Source organism: Ambystoma mexicanum, chromosome 2q (assembly GCF_040938575.1).
Source record: "Ambystoma mexicanum isolate Mex_15411 chromosome 2q, UKY_AmexF1_1, whole genome shotgun sequence".
In the NCBI taxonomy this organism is placed as follows: Eukaryota; Metazoa; Chordata; class Amphibia; order Caudata; family Ambystomatidae; genus Ambystoma; species Ambystoma mexicanum.
In genome coordinates this window covers 868,559,646-868,577,080 of record NC_090924.1, presented here as the reverse complement: position 1 = coordinate 868,577,080, position 17,435 = coordinate 868,559,646, and the positions used below count along the sequence as shown (strand labels likewise).

At 40.6% G+C, this 17,435-nt stretch overlaps 1 protein-coding gene across 1 annotated transcript in view; it reads right to left on the bottom strand.

Moving 5' to 3' along the window:
* ODAD2 (outer dynein arm docking complex subunit 2) overlaps nucleotides 1–17,435 on the bottom strand; it is a 1,183,909-nt gene that overhangs the window by 519,785 nt on the left and 646,689 nt on the right. The window contains exon 10 of the mRNA XM_069648108.1: nucleotides 6,438–6,585. Within this exon, the coding sequence (XP_069504209.1) occupies nucleotides 6,438–6,585 (148 nt within the window). The remainder of the gene's footprint in view (nucleotides 1–6,437; nucleotides 6,586–17,435) is intronic.

Sequence of the window (17,435 nt, the reverse complement as noted above, 5' to 3'; positions counted from 1 at the left end):
AATGAACAGGCTATTACTGCTACTGTATGACTGTTTAATACAGGATCTCACCTAATAATCTAAGAATTATGTACATTTATTAACAAGATGCTTTGGATTAAATTCTTCTGATTTTGTCGTACGTAGTATGTTGTATGCTTGATATATTTTGTAAGGGCACACCTTGAATAACCACCAAATCAGTCCTAGACCCTTGAAAGCCCTTTTTGTCACTAATCAACAAGGACTAATAAGTACATTGGAGATACATTATGCCATTGGCTATTACCTTTGACACTCATCCAATCACACGCCCCATGAATGCTAACAATTATACTTTCAGCTCTTCATTGCATTTGATCCTATTAGGAAAGTCTGACTATTCTGACCCACATCTTAACATGCATATCTTATGATAACTCAGACACGATACGCACGCCATGGCAGACGTTCAGGCATCACATGACTCGGTACGTTAGTATTTCAACAGCAGAACAATGGCGGAATATGCAAACTGACACAGCACTACTATGACCCAGTAGGAGGAACCAGCATGTTCTATACCAGATAAGAACTCTGCATAGGGAATGTCAGAAATCTCTAGTTTGTGGTATAATCTCCCTTCCTCATTTGACTGACGCCTTTGTTTTACCCTATAGGGCATTGGCGCAACCTGTCTAAGAAGTTGTTATCTTTAACAACTAAGACCGAAAGGTAAACTTGCATCGCTTAATGACTATTCGAGCCATTTTAATTGAGCATAGAGCATTAATAGGCTTTTCTTTCTCCCCAGCTTCTCTACCCAATTTGCTGGAACACGGCACACACAACTTTCAAGAGAAACGGAAACACAGCGCAAGAATTATAAAAGGTCACATCTGACTATGGGTAAAAACACATCTCGTTGCGATACCATTCAGATTATCTACACCAACAAACTCACACCAAGCACCTTAATCTTAAGGAATCACTATGGAATTTGAACCTACCTCATAGGTACTTATATGTATGGTATAAGCAGTAATCTGAATTAACCTAACGTCTTAAAAGTACGCCGCTCACAGCAAAAGCACTCGCTTAAATATGACTTAACTCTCAAAGGCACAACCAAACTGAGTTGGATGCAATTGCACTCAACCTCGAAGGCACAACCATAAAGTAATTTACCCAATCATACTCAACCAGGCACTCAACCAGGTACCAAGCTAAGGGATAACTTGTAAAGACAATATAAGCCTAATTTAACATTTCCTTCATTAACTCCTCTGATCTTTTCTCTCTCTCTCTCTCCCTCTCTCCCTCTCACTCTCCTCTCCTCCCAATAGCCTGCGTCATCCACAATTCAACAAATGACTAATGACTAGTAAGTAACCACTACTATCTATGTTATCGCCTCAATTAATATTTAAATGCATACCTGTAATGATGAAATGATACAAAAAAACCTGTACTATGACACAGATAAATGGGAATTCAACTATGACTTGTACTAAAACAAATTAACGTGTGAAACAAAAGTACAGCAATAATGTAAATAATTAATGGGTATATATGTCAGACAGAAATTAACATATGTATACAATGTTCAGATATGATACTATCAACCAACTAAAGTAACAAATCAACCTGCACTCCTGTTTCTGTTCAATGTTTTTGAAGTTTTGATATTTATAAGCAGAATATTATGTATGATTGAGGTGCAGAGGAGATAATAACCAATCCTGGCATATGGGTTGTATAATATGAATCAGAGAACAAATAAGTTCCCAATGTGGGAACTCCCGTCTCCTGCACACTATCGACAAGGCTCAAAATATTTTGAGTCCAGGTAATTTGGTTGCATTTTGTGTGTTTGTTTCAGTATAATTTCCCATCCTTACATTCAAGACAATAGACAATATTACATATAATTCAATACATATCAGATAAACTGACAATCAGTATTCTTGTAGGACATAAGTTATTTATTTGTGGCCCAACGCGTTTTGAGACAATCTCTTCTTCAGGGGCATAAGAATAAATTTCAGACAATATCTGGAAAGAATATTGAATAATAAGCATTAATACATGCTATTTTCAAATACAATTCAACAATCTAGCAAAAAAGGCATTACAAATGCTATTTACAGTATAGGTTTTCATGAACATCATATTGTCATATTTGTATTTATGGTCCACCTAATTACATATATACATATCCTCATTATTACATTTTTTGTTTTTCAACAACATTGGCTCATAGTGGTCCCTAATCCAAACTAGATTTTGCTCAATAATAGATGTTTTATAAGAAGCTCCAAGATCAGCGATACGTTTGTTAGAACTCCTTGACAAGGAGTAAAGCAATGGCTGAATAAGTTATAAACAGAGCACTACGGGTCCCTAGTTGTAAAATGCAGACTGTCAGAATACTGGGCCTCATTACGACGCTCGCGTTGGACCATGGTGCTATTAGCACCATCGTCCATGCCGGATTCCGCCATGGTGGATGGCGGAATTACCGCCCCATTACAAGGTTGGCAGGGCGGTAATTCCCCATTCACCATGGCTCCTTCCCCATTCCCATTTTTGGCCCATAGGGCACAATGGGAATGGGGAAGGCGCTAATTACGGCACCGTAAATTACGGTGCCGTAATTAGCACCAAGGTCCCTTAGCGGGTTGGACTTTAACACCTGCAAAAAGCAGGCGTTAAAGTGTGAATCGGGCGTTAAGGGTTTAACGGCGCCGCAGCCTTTTACGGCGCCGTTAACCCCATAACCCTGTGTGACAGCATTGCGAAAGCTATTGAAAGCTATTCTTTACAATGGAAATGTATGACATGCACTTTTAGTAAAAGCTATAGTGCTTACATGTGAAGAAAAGCCTTTCATTTCCCATTCTCAAACTTTTAAATGTTGCCAAAGTGGTTGTGCGTTTCCAATAAAAAGGGGAACGCTTTCTGAAGTACACCAAAAACTCTGAAGCTGACTTTTACACTTGTTGCAAGATCTTACGTATTCAAAGAAAGGTCACGTGTGACCAATCGTGATTCCCGACCGGAGTAGAACATGTCTCTGAGTAATACGTGGGAATACAAACCCTTACAGAAACTTAAGGTTGAAGATCTACCTTAAAGAGTGGTTGTGTATGCCTAAACTTGTTTTTCCTTTGAAGACTGAACCTTGTGACACTCACACAAGTATTCTTTAAACACAGAAGTTGTTGTATTAATAAGAAGAACACACATTACCCAAGCCAAGAGGGGAAACCTTTCAATATTGAAGAAAACCCTTATTTAAATCAATCCACCTATCTGATGAAGTTGTTAAAGGTCCAGTGTCCTCTGAAACAAGCGGGACATTGTTATCTGAAGTTGGAAGTGTGGCAATACAGCTTCAAGGTAGCCACTGGAACCAGTAAGGTGTATATAAAGGTGGGGAAGGGGGATGGGTGCTTGTAAGAAGATTGAACACATAACTTGTAATGCTGAGACTGTTGAAGTTGAGAGAAAGTCAGTCTGGAATCAGGAGCAGGTTATCCTTGTGGCATTATGGCATACAGAAGAAGAGGCGAATAGGCAGCCCTTTTCTTGGAACATAGGAAAGAAGAGTACCTTGCCTTCATGTAGAGATGAAAGTGTCTTGTCTTTCAAATGCCTAACCATTCTAATATATAAAGTTAAAGCAGAAATACCAGAACTGTGGTTGTGTATAATACTGTCAGTGGATGTCACGTCGAAGTTGTTTGAAGTAGTGGCATACTGTGGAAGCAAGGAGTCTGTTTCCATAGTAACAGTAGTAGAAGGGTGGTTGTCAAGAGGAAAACAACAACCTAAGAAGACGCATCCTGACAAGTATACCAAATGTACTGCAGAGGTTATGAACACTTGTAGAATTGTAGAAGGAGAAGTTGATAATCTATTCTTTTATTAAGTGCATATGGTCAAAGAAACAACCTTTCACACTACACAGTTAAAAAAAGAAGCAATGTGATCCAATATTCATTAGCAATAGACATTAATAACATTATATTAATTACATGATAAGTAAGAACCATGCAGTACCTAAAACAGTTAATAAAACAATACATTATTATTCGATAGGATAAAATGGTTCAGTGTGAGTGCTTGTTAATCTACTAACTGCACTATGAAAAAATGTAATTAGGTGCAATTTGTACTTTATCTATTCTTTGAACTGTGGCAATCTTGGAAGGAAACATCACGGTTTACCATTGGTGCTATTTCCTTGGCTGTAATTGGAAAGAGATATTTTCAAATGGAAGCTGAAAAAGTGTTACCAGTGGATTTATTTTTGGTGAACTTTTGTTTAATTTGGAACTTACAAGAACTGGTTCAAGACTTTATTTTCCTTTTTGAACATTTGGGGGAATTGACTTTGAACAATCCTGGGGAAGGGATTTATCCATGCCATGTGAAGGTCATCAAAATTACTGGTTGTTGGTTAGTCACTCATTTATATTGTTTATAATTGACTTTGAATGTTTTGTTGTTTAGTGTGAGGGCTAGTTTGTTACTATTAGGAGTGAATCCCTTAGCTCTTAGAACAGGTAGGGAATTCCCTGACAGAGTAGGTTTACCGAGTATTTATTAGCATCTTTTTCTTTTAATAAAATGTTTAATTCTGCGAAAAGTACAAGCAGCTGTCCACCTCGCATTACTGACCCCTCACAAAATGCTGAGTTTCACAGTGAGGACGTTTGTGTACTTCAGGGTGGCATCCTTGAAGATGATGCCGCAGGATTTGAAGATGATACACGCTTGCAGTGGGAGCCAGTGCAATTTGATGAGGATTGGAGTGATGTGGAAATCTCAGGTGTGCCTCCAGACGGCATTCCAAAAGGACACTGACATCATCCAGGTGGAAGTTTGACGTACATGGAGCTGCTGTCTTCAAGGCCCGCAGACTGGTGAATAAGGCATCCGAAGTAAGTGGAAGGTAAGTGGAGGGGAGAAGGGGGGCCTTTAGGGCCCCATAGCCAAGGGGGACAGCTGGCACCGTTCGAAAAGGACAGTGAGAGGGGACCAGGAACAAAGACCGACCTTGCAGGGCGGACTTCACACTATTAATTCTGCAAAGTCAGCCTTTTGTTCCTGGCATTTGGAAAAAAGATAAGAGTTAACCACCATCTTCTTTACAGATGGACTACTATGCAAACAGAGCACTTCAGTATGTTTTTGTGAAACAGGCATAATTCGTTTTATTTTTTTTAAATGCAACAAAATACAAGCTTACTAGGTCATTGAAGACATTGTATTTGGGCAAGTGGTAAAAGGACTGGCCTTGGGTATGATGTATTTCTTGAAACATCCTAAGTGTTTCCCTGGCCCTATACCAGAAATGTAGTGTACATTACATCCCCAAAGGCAGATTACTTTTTTCCAGTGCAAAAAGCCACTTATAGAATTATTTTTTTGCAAGCAACCTTTTTGCTGGCAAAGGAATACCTCACAATATGCATGAGCTGAAGCAGGAGTTGTACAATATTGTACATCACTGTCATTAAGTATATCCAGTGCCCCAGATAAGATTTTGAAGTGGGAGTATTTTACTCCCTATTTTTAAAAGGTGGGAGTAAAATTATTTTTTGGGGATTAAAAATGTAAGTGAGTTTCCCAATAGGATTGTTTTTGAAGCAGGTAAAAACATGTTTTAACTGGAAAACGGAAATGCTCTTGTAATAATTATTTCTTTCCACCTAGTTATTTATGTACATGTTTACTTCTCCCAATCAGGCACTAATAATAATGATGTATTCCTATGTTAATACATGCAATACTGGTCCAGACATATACATGGAGCTTTTTGGGTGAAAGCAGGGACAACAAGGTCCTTCGTGTCTGCTTCCTGTTTTTTGTTGGGAGTATTTTTACTCCCCATTTGAATGTTTTGGGAGTTTTTGCCTATTTTTAGGGAGTAAAAGTGGCTGATGCAGCACTTATCTTTAGGGATGAGAATATCAATAAGAGAGTGAGCTTTTCAGAGGAGTACACTGTATTTGCAAATTTGTCTTTATATTTGTTCTCTGATAGATCAGGTAGTTTAATATACACATTGTGCATTTGTATATTTAACTTTATAACTTACAGTATTTGCCCAAGAATAGACATTTTCGACAATCCTTAATGTGGAAAGTCCCAGGGCCATTTTCAGTTACTGTGACATTCCTATCACAACATTCTTTTGAACATGGAACACCTGGGAATCCTAACTATCCGGAACCTCCACATCCACTGCGATGCTTACAATCCACAAAAAGAGTGTAGGTCGAAAAGGTGGGCGATGATGACATGAAAGTCATTTGGCTCACTTTCTTAGGAAAAAAACTAGTGTTATTTCTAAAATGTATCCAGAAATATTAGTACACTAAAATAAATGATGTCAAAGCTTTCGCTATTTATTGCCAGCTGCTGTATATAATCACTGAGCTCTGAAAGCAGCATATTTAAACCCCTACCTTTAAATACTTGACTAATTTTTGAATTTGCCAATATTCTGAGGGTAGGTCAGTGCTCGACTCTTGACGCCTTTCTGGTTGATCTTCCTCCTCATCACTCTCAGTTGAACTTCCACTTAAATCCTCTGATTTCATTCCAGGAGTTTTACTAAAAACAGAAAATATATCAGACAATAAATCGTGTCACTTATGGCAAGAATGATTTATGATTGTTTATGACAGCATCAGAAAACAACCAATAAAGGTGAAAATCACTAAAGTGACCAGAACTAAACTAGCCTACAAAATAATTACATCTTGCCACTTGTGAAGTTTACTGTTTTAAAATGGTTCTGCCTTAAAATAACCAGAGAAAGATAACCCAAAGTAAAATCAAAGAGGACAGATTCAACAGTACAAAACACAATATCACATTAAAAATAATGTAGACAGTGATAACAAAGAAAGTAAAAAATAAAGTACAAATAACAAAATATGCCTCAATGCTTCACTTTTAAAAAGTAATTGCTGTGCAAAGCACTATATAACCTTTTAAAAAGACAAAGTGCATTGAAAATGAAAATGTAAAATTGATGACACCCCATACCTTGAGCACACTGAATGTTATCCATAAATAGTATCCCTATTAACAACTGGACTTTTCGTTTTTCACTCACTTTTTAGTTTTGGTTTTTTGGTGGCACTAAAAGCTACACTTTGAAGTTAAAACCATTGGCATAGGAGGGTCAGATATGGGGGAGATAGGATGTGAGGAGACACACAGCCTGTGGGGTATGTTTGCTCTCTATCTAAAATCTCAATATTCGTGTACCTTATTCTCACTGTGCATGTTCATGTTTCATCCCTTGTACATTGTGCTATCCTTCCACACTTTTGATTTAAAATAACCAAAATGGGACTATATGGAGAAGGACAATAAATATTCTTCACGTTCTTATAGTAATCCATACCCCAGCTAGATGGACCTGTTCAATTAGCAGTACGTCATTCTCGTTCCTCGCTGCCTATGTTTGGTTACAAAAGCCAAAATCATTCTGGGGCTGGTTAGAACTTCATCCAACCTACCGTGGGGTGAAATATAGCCCCTGGATGCCAGAAATAAAGAGGCCAGAGTCATTTATAAATGCTCACCGAAATATAAGGCCAACACATAAATGATGATGCCAGACATAAGGCATATTGAACCTAAATCACCAAGGAAAGAAAGTGGGCTTTAAAATCTAAAGTGCAACCGATATGCGTAATGCATTTCAGTAAGGAAAAGAAAGACATGTGGCTGAAAATCCATGGAGAGTTGCACCCACACAAAGAAACCACAGTGCGTCCAGTATCTTCAATGGCCTATGTTCAACATTCCATTAGAGTGTTCTTTCTAGTACAGGAACCTTCTCATACAGAAACATAGGCATTGGCTGCAGCATGCACCATACAGGTGCAATATTTATAATCTTGCAATGTTGGACAGTAAAATGATGAATGCTTCTGTATCAGCTAATAATACATCACTTTCTATGTACTTGTACTACTACAAATAAAACAAAGATACCACAATACATACAAATATGGGGCATATACAGGGAAAGTAAAGTAAGCAAAAAAGAAGCAGTATCATCAGAAACTGTTCATAACGTAAATTATTATCTTCATGCACAGAAATGATTGCTGTGTTTCAGGCCTGCTTCTTCCCCTGTGTATATGCATTATATGATGCGACTGAACCCTCTACAAATATAGTACCTTTTAAATTTTCAGTTTCTGACTGTCAGTGAAGAAAACCACCTGGCCTAGATAAGTCAGTGAAGAAAAAAGAAGGGGCCAGACATGTGATGTCATCAGTGATGTCATCAATGACATTTGTGATGTCATGGGTGTTAGTCTTAGCACTGCACGGTGGTGGCGCAAGTTATAGTTGCTTAGCTTACCATAACTGGCGAATTTCTGGGGTTTTTAAATTTTACTTGTAACCATAATATCCTTTTAACACACTTTTTCCACTGGTTTTGATAGGTTTTTATTAGCGCAACTTAACCATAGCGTCCCTTTAACAAAGTTTTCTCACTGAATTTCACAGGTTTTTACGAGGATACCATTAATCTGTGTATATGTGCCATACAACAAACTGACCCCTCTGGCTCAATATGATAGCAACAGAGTCTGCAGACACACTGCCCAAATGCTCAGGGGTTGTCTTACATTGTTGGAGCGTGCAGCAAACAAACAGAAGATGTTTAAAGGGCAACACATATTTATACTACAAGGAAAGGTAAGTCTACAAACTCTGTACTTATAAAAGCAGCAGTGCAATTACATAGGTTGTGCAACTTAATGGAATGCACTAAGCAGAAAAATAACATGTGCATCCAACAATATTACCTCAGTGCTGCTTTGCATACACATTGAGAAGCAAATTTCACAAGGAAGTGCACCGTACTAAGAGGAGAACCATACAAAAAAGTAGTAGGTACACCATATTTCTTCCTGTAACTGTGGAGTTTGGTATGTGTACATGACTAGTAAAAAGCATAATTGTTTTTACACAGAAATGGCAAGCACCCTGGAGTGGCTTGTGGAAAATGTTCCTCATGATGAAATGAGTAACGATAGCAACTTTAATGGCACACAGTACCATTTTTGAAGTAGGAAAATAAATGCACATTGCTTCACATGTAACTGAAACATGCTTCCTTTTAACAGTACATACTGCAAATGAAGACAATGGGCTAGAGTTAAAGACATTTCTAGAAAGGCATATGATGGACAATATTAAGTACCACTGCCCCACTTGTACCTGTACCCTTTGCCCCATTCCAGCCAATCATCCCCACAAATTCCCTTTAGTCAAAGACGCTATGATGAGACCTCAATCCCCTCATGACCAGCCTGTGCAAAACGCCAATTCCCCTGTATATGTTTCCCATTCCGACTACCCCTTCCCTTTCCTAATGCAATGTTTTTAGAGTGTGTTAATAAAGTTCTGTGTATTTACTGTTGCTGTGTATGGGTATTTTACATTTTTTTTAAAGCCCCGTTAGGAGTCCGCGGACAGCGCGACTGTCCGGCCTGTCTGTAATCAAAATAGAGGTGTCCTATGGACACCGTGCCTGTTCAGGACTGGCTGTATTCAATATTGAGGTGTCCTACGGACAGCGCACCTGTCCGGACATGTACACAAAATCATAACGCACTTTTATATGATTCAGGGACCCACACCTTGTCCTGCGGACACCTAGACACATCTAATCCCCTGTGCCCGCCAAACACTGCGCCTGTCCGTAAAGCCTGTAAATTTGAGTCGCAATACTAATTAGTTTGGGGATCCCGCCCCTGTCCTACAGACAGCTGGGTGCATGTGCATCTAATCCCCTTTGCCCTCCGAACACCACGTCTGTCCGCAGAGGTCTGTAGAAACGTGACATAGTTTAATTAGTTCGGGGATTCCCATCCCTGTCCTGCGGACACCTGGGCACATCTAATCCCCTGTGCCCTTCAAACACTGCGCCTGTCTGCAAGGTTCGTAAAGTTGTGGCGTACTTTTAATTAGTTCAGGGATCCCGCCCGTCTTACGGACCCCTGGGCACATGCGCATCTGTTCCCCGGTGCCCTCCGAACACTGTGCCTGTCCGCATCTGTCTGCTGCATGCGTCGCACTTTTAATTAGTTCGGACACCTAGGCGCATGCGTACACTGCATCCCGCGCAATAGGTGTCCTGCTGACAGCTATCCCATCCACAAACATTTGTGATGTCACCATGTGACCGCACCCACGCTGAGCGTCAGTCCGTATCCGCTGACGTTGAGACCCCTTTCACAGTTTAAAAATAGAAGTACCAAAAAAATGGTGCAGGCCCCTGTGCAGCCTGCGAAATCCGCATACAGCCTGGCAGTCCACGGACATCCAAAAAACGTAGGTGGTGGCAGCATCTAAACCATTGCACTCTTTTGCGGGAGAAAGTGGTGGCTCTGAAAAGAGCCTTCTTTGTTGTTTTTTCTTTTTGGAAGGTTCTTCCCAAGGTTTAGACAAAATGTAGGCAACACCTACTGTAAAATGCTTGCTATAGTTGCAAAAAAGGCTGCAAAGCATTTCGGATATTTCGCAAAAAAGCAGATTCCCAGCATCAGTAAGATGGACTCCATCTCTGCAAAAAATATTGGTGCTACAAAATGTTATGTTTTCATTGTGGAAGGACGACATGCCAACATCTCTCAAAAATGTGCGGACCAAATGAAGAAGAGCGCAGCCACATCTGTCTCTGGGCAATGCGAGAAAAAATTACTCGGGAGTTAGGAAACATGTCCACGACTTTCCCAAATGCCTCCTTCATCGCAAACTGCAGTAAGATTCTGGTAACATGGCCTAAACTCTACCGTCCACAATGAACAATGATGATGGCGCATCACCAAAGTGGCACAAAGGGGAAGCAAGTCCACCTATTTCATGCCGCGCACTCCATACCAGTGCACATCCACATGAGCAAATCCAAGATGTGCGGCCACTCCACAGTGCGCTGCATACACCTGCAACCAATGTATCCAGGAATCCCCCAAAATCCAGACAGTCTGTCTCCTAAAAGACACAGCCATAGCAATAGCCATCTGCACTCCTCTCAGCAAACAGACTCCTCGCCACACTCTCTCCTTGCACACCACATCCAGGAAACCTTATTGGCTTATCCCCTTGCCTCCACAGTCCCATTTCCATTCGTGCCATCCTCAAAAGCCCCGGATGTGGCACGTGCGATTCGCAGACTACCGCTGTGTCCGTGAATCGTCCAATTCAGGGGGGTGGGGAGATACATTTAACCCAGGGTAGATTTCCTCTTTAGTGGTGGCTCTGAAAAGAGCCTTTTTTTTTAAAGGTGGTCATAAACAAACACCTTTTGTTTTGTACTTTTTTGGGGGGGTTCTCTTGCTTTACTCCTTACTGCCTCACAAACGCCGCTGCAAAGCATCCCTTAGATTGCAAAAAGAAAATGGCATTTCCAAGGATGGACAAAAGAATGCCATCAGCAGTAAAATAGTTCACACTAAGAGAATCAATGTTCTGATTGTGAAAAGTGAACATCCCAGCACTTTGCAAAAATGCAGACATCCCCATAAACAAGAAACCATCCGGCATTTTGCTGGGGTAAGAGGACATTGGGGTTGTTCCATACTGCTCTTGGTGGTATTTGTGGGAAAACCACCTTTGCACTGGGAAAACGCAGCATCAGTTCCTTCACCAAGTCCTTCAGTGTACTGAGCAAACTTGGAGCACAGATGTAACACAAATGCAGTGCTCCAAAATGCATCACTAGAACATCAGGAGTGCTGAAAGTGGCCATAACTCTGCAAAGAGCAATTGCGGCCAGGCACACTGCACCACAAAGCCTCCACTTCTTGAAAACCAAGATTCGCAGAAATACCTCTTCCCGCTGCATAATTTCCAGATCATTTACAAATGTATCTCCAACCTGACTTTCTGCATCTCTGCCATCTTCACTGCACACAGCAATGACAAACAGTATTACCCTCTCTTTCTATGAAGGACAACCTGAACACCTGATTGGCTAATCCCCACAGTCCCATTTCCATGCCAAGCATGCTGAGAAGCCCCGGATGTGGCATGCCCTGTCCATGGACATCCGCGGTGTCCGCAGACCCCGTAACACAGGGCAGCCCTTCTTCCTTTTCCACTTCACTCTTTGCAGCACTCTCTTATTGGCTACTGTTAAGCAGTCACACAACCATCCAAGAACACTACATCTAACTCTGTCATCGCAGTTCAACACTTTAAATGTACTGTTGAACACTCAGAGTACAGGTCTCCTGTTAATAATTCCAAAGCACCTCCATCAAAAAGTACTGTAAAACTCTCCAAGATTTCTGCTTCCACATTCATCCACATCTGTATCCATCAACACAAACTTCAGGTATGCATATATTTTGTAGAGTACATTTGTAACTCTTTTCAAAATGCATGTGAACAGGGTCCCTGCCACTTACCCTGCATAACCTACTCAATAAGCATACTCTCATTTGTCCCATCTCCTGACATCCAGTGGCAGTTTCTTACAATGCTGTGTGCTTTCAATGTTTTCTTTTAATGCCCACTTGCATAACAGTTGCAAATCACATATTTAAATTTTAGCAGCACTCTGTGATTTTTGTGTTTAAAAGAAAACACATTGGGAACATTTGCACTGCAGGTTTAAGTGCCAGATCCTATGTGAAACTTCAATGTATTATCACAACATGCATGCTTGCCCATATCACCCATTGTTAGGCAGAATCATATGCAGTACCCTTTGGAAATACCACACACAATTAAGACTACAAGTGACAGTACAAATTCACTTTTGGTACAAGCCTGTACTACACAGTAAAGTGTTAGCGATGGCTGAGTAAAGTGAGCAGTATCAGTAGTTACACAAAGGACAGCAATTACTATGGTTCAAAAAAACACTGACTCAAGGTTTCTGAGTAAAAGAATATACATTTATTTTACACATCAGTTATAAAACATAACATTCACCACTATCACAATCTTAATACACTACACCACACCCAATAGATTCTGGACAAGTTAAGCTCAAAATGAAGTATGAGCAAAATGGTACTCCAGTAATAAAAATGGAGGGAAAGACAAAGTTAGACAAAAGTTGAGCAGCACCAACAAGTAAGTAAGCAGGGCAATGTAGAAACAGTACCTTCAGTGAGGAAATCAAATCAAGAGGCCTGGGCCAAAGTCAACGGATCAAAGTCTTTGCAGAGGATCACGCAGTTCTGAGTAGTTCTCGGTTAAGTCTTTGCCAAGAGTTCAGAACAAAGTTGGTCGGAGGAAAAGTGACTTGAAAGAATAGAGAAGAAAAAAGCCCTCATATTGGCAAAAGATTTCAAACACTTTCACGGCGGTCGGACGGAACGAACGACCGGATTTGAACAGTACCTTAAATGGAGAAAAAGGCTGCAGCTGAGGCAGATGTTTCTGGCAGGTCCTGCAGGCTCACGGTTCCTGAAGCGACTGTCGGACTGACATGAAGTAGGAAGACTGGAGGGTCCTGCATTGCCCAGGGAAGAAACCAGCAGCAGAGCAAAGCAATGAATAAAAGGTGCGCTCCTTAAAATCCAAACAAGGTCCGTTCCTCCTGGCTATCCGGTTCACTGTAGCTGTGCACAGCAAATTCGACCATAGGAGGGAGGCCTGGCTTGCAGTTTGGCAAACTGGTTGTTCCCACCAGCTCAAGGGGAGAACATTTCTTGCAGATCTTCCCTGTCGTCGAAGTTTGAAGATTCGGACCCACAGCAGGGTTTCACTGGAAGGTTCAGTCGTGGCAGAGGTCCTCTTCTGTCAGCTTCTCTTCGGTTCTCTCGATCCAGTGGCGACTCTCCCTTCTCAGTCCCAGAGACCTGCTTTTTATGCAGTTTTCCCCCATTCGTACAGCCTGGCTGTCAATCACACAGCAGGGTGGCTGTCCCGTCGGGACAGTCACCCCAGCCAATTATACCAGAGTGCGACATGGGTCTCCAAGGAGATCCTGTGCAGGGAGTCTCAAACCCCTCCCTCACATCATGTCCCCCTCAGACATTCAGGTGCCTAAAGAGGACTTCTGTGCGAACAAAGGAACCAAACCTGGTTTGGCGCGCAGAGTAAAATTCGAGAAAGACTTTTACAAAAAGAAATGGCGAATAAACCCAGCCGCAACCGTATAAAGTAAATATGGTCCAGCGGGTTTAAGTTAGAGGCTACTAAAATAGCCTAAAACAATACCAAGGCTATTTAAAATAACCGCAGTAGGAAAAATAGGGTAGTTACCACTGCCACCAGCCAAATCTTAATGAAAAGGGAACGAAATAATGTTCCATGAGAAACACACAAAAAGGGATAACTATTAACCCTTTCCAGAACTCTATGTTAGATAGTTTGTACCGGGTCTGTGAATTTAAAAAGACTAATAAAGTCAATGGCAACTTTACATGTTCTGCGAGACAGTAGTCAGTCCCAGAAAATGGAGTTTAAAGTGGGAAGTCTCAAAAAGACAACCCTGTGTCACTGCACTGAAGGTGCTGTGTAACACACAGTTAAAAGATGATGCCTATGGAGTAAGTGAGGCTCCACAGTCTATGAACACAAAAATGTTAAATGCACACAGCAAAACACATTTAAGAGTGGGGAAAAAGGCACACACTCTTACCAGGTGAAACAAATAAATCCTAGAAATCCAGCAAAGCTGCTGAGGGACTCAGTAGGTAAGGGAAATTAGTCATTCTGGAGAATTCTCCCTAACACCCATTCTAATGTGCAAAGTGCTATTTTCTTCTTTCCTTCTGTCACTTTTACAACCATCTCTCCCACTAACACACCTGCTTCGAAATGCCCAGAATGCACACAGAAATCGAAATCTGTATGTATGTTACCAAAGCAAGGCAAGTACATAGATTGCGAAATTAACTAAATGCAGTACGCTTACAACTACTCGTTACACTATTTGAAGGAAGGCAAATTAATACACGTCTACATTATCAACAGTGCTATCTGTACATTTTGATAAATAAATGAAAGGAACAGGAAAGCATTTCTGCAACATACTGCAATGGCACTCATGTAGCAAGCATCTATGTGTGGGAAAGTTAATAAAATTGCACACCCTAACATTCTTCTTCCCAATATGTACATCTTTCTGGGCTTCTGCCTTTTTCTTAGCCTACTAGGACTTGCACTACTCCATTTCCAATGCAAAGAATGCAACAACAACAACTGACAGGCTTGGAAAACTGTAGCCCCATAGGGCATACTTATCACCGCACCACCGGCCCCCATACCAATGATACTGGTGCTCCCACGTCCCCATTCCTACGCAGTGCTGTACAATATTACACACATACAGAATAACATTTTCCAAGACCTGACTTTCCAGGCCAACATGGCCTGTAATATCCTTGTAAACCTGGGAAGCTTCCTGCCAAACAAGTATTAGGAATTTAGTGGCAACCTGTCTGCACCAACAGCAGTGTTAAAACCGTATTCATAATTATGTGCAATTTTACTTCTTCCTAACAAATCCTCCTAGAATTTAAATATTGTGTTTTACTAGTACAATTATTGTGCCATTAACAAACATACCCACTAACTTCCTTCTTTCACAATTGCAGTGAAGGACAGCCTCCTGAAAGACAGAAACGTCTCTACTGGAAGATAAAACCCAGAAGAAACCTACTCTTCACATCCAACAAAGTTAAGTGCAGTACTGTAGTAGTATTCTTCCTGTTACTCATACAGTGCAGTGTTGTTGTACAGTAGCCTACACAATTCTATCCAACCAAACAGCATTTGCTTCACTCTTACTGATTGCATCTCAGCAGGTCCACTGCTTGTATTCTCATCTGAACACCAGTATCGTAACACCAACTAGTTTTGTGAAAACATCGTAATGTCCTTCCTTAGTCATGCACTGCACACTGTCATACACACTGAAGCAAACCTTTCACACATCAACACACACAGCTACTAGTAGAAACTTCCCAACAAGTAACAGCCCATTGCACAATCACACACCCCTCTATTTATGCCTACCCTGATAGTCAGACACTCATGCACAGTGCACGCAAAAATACATTGCACAACTTTGAAACCCACACTTTCATTTTTTCTCCAACAGACAAAAGAGAATGCCTACCAAAAAGCAACTCTGTAGAAAACAACGCAAAAATAGAGCATATAAAACTAAAAGCATACTAAATAGTCATCCACCTCTAGCAGAGTTTGTACGAAATGTTCAAACAAAGCAGCTAATACAGTCACTGATCAAAACTGAACCAGCTAGCAGGAAAAAAAGTGTAGCCCCTCTTCCAAAATTTTAAAATATAAACAAATGTATTAAGAAGAATACAACTACCAGTAGCGCTAGCACTGCACCTACCAATGTTAATGAGGCAAAGATAAGCATTCCAAAACATTTATTTTACAAACATTTTCCACTGTAGAGGCCTTCAGATCCTTATAAAAGCAGCAGGGAAATCACACTGAACCCTTAAAACGTACCACAGAAAACGGATCCTGGAAGCTCTCATTGACAGTGCAATACTCCTCAAAAGAAAATTGTTTATATTAATTTTAAACAGAATGAAACCACTAATAAATGAAACCACTAACAAAATTAATTAGTAAACTACAAAAAGTACTTCGCAATATCAACATAGATACCTTTGCAAACTTCTGCGCAGGTGAGTGGATTCACACAACCAGCACAGAGCCATATTTCAATGAAGAAGCATACAAACAAGAGCAGACAAAACCAATTACCATACATAACAGTGGCCGAGGGTATGAAATGGTGGACAAAACCCTTATGGCAGAAGAAGCACTCATTGAAAGAATGTCCCCAACAAACTTACAATCAACTCTCCATTCTACAAATGGCCCTGCACCTCAATGTGTAACTTACGAACACAATCCTTCAAATCTTTACGGCAATTCCTCAATCACTATGTAAAAGCGAAAGAGAAAATGAGAATGAAAATAGTGCAAACAATGGACTCCTGTGCAGTGCGCAAATACAGAGGACAGCAAGGACATTCATTAGCCTGCATTTCCAGACGTGCTTGCAGAAGCACCTTCCACCACATCAAAATGTTAGCGACACACCATTCCACTATACAGAATCTTGTCCAGAGACTGTACTATGGAGCATTTAAATCACATTCTCCTACATGGCACAGCCAAAGAACTCTTGGAAGAAATAGACCACATCCATCGCAAATATTTTTGAAGTGAAGAGCACTTACAAAAACCAGTAACTCTAGAGCAGAGTAGTGACAACCTCACAGATGCCAACCTTCTAATACACATGTACAAAAAAGAAATAGCAAAGTTTAAAAGCAGATCTGCTGAAGTACCAAACCAAGTATGTGTGTGTTGCCGCAGAACTTTTTATACAAAGAGCACCAAAACTGTAGATACGGGATACAAAATAGGAGACAATGAGGAATCCCAATGGTTCCAATTAGCAGAAAACAAATCTG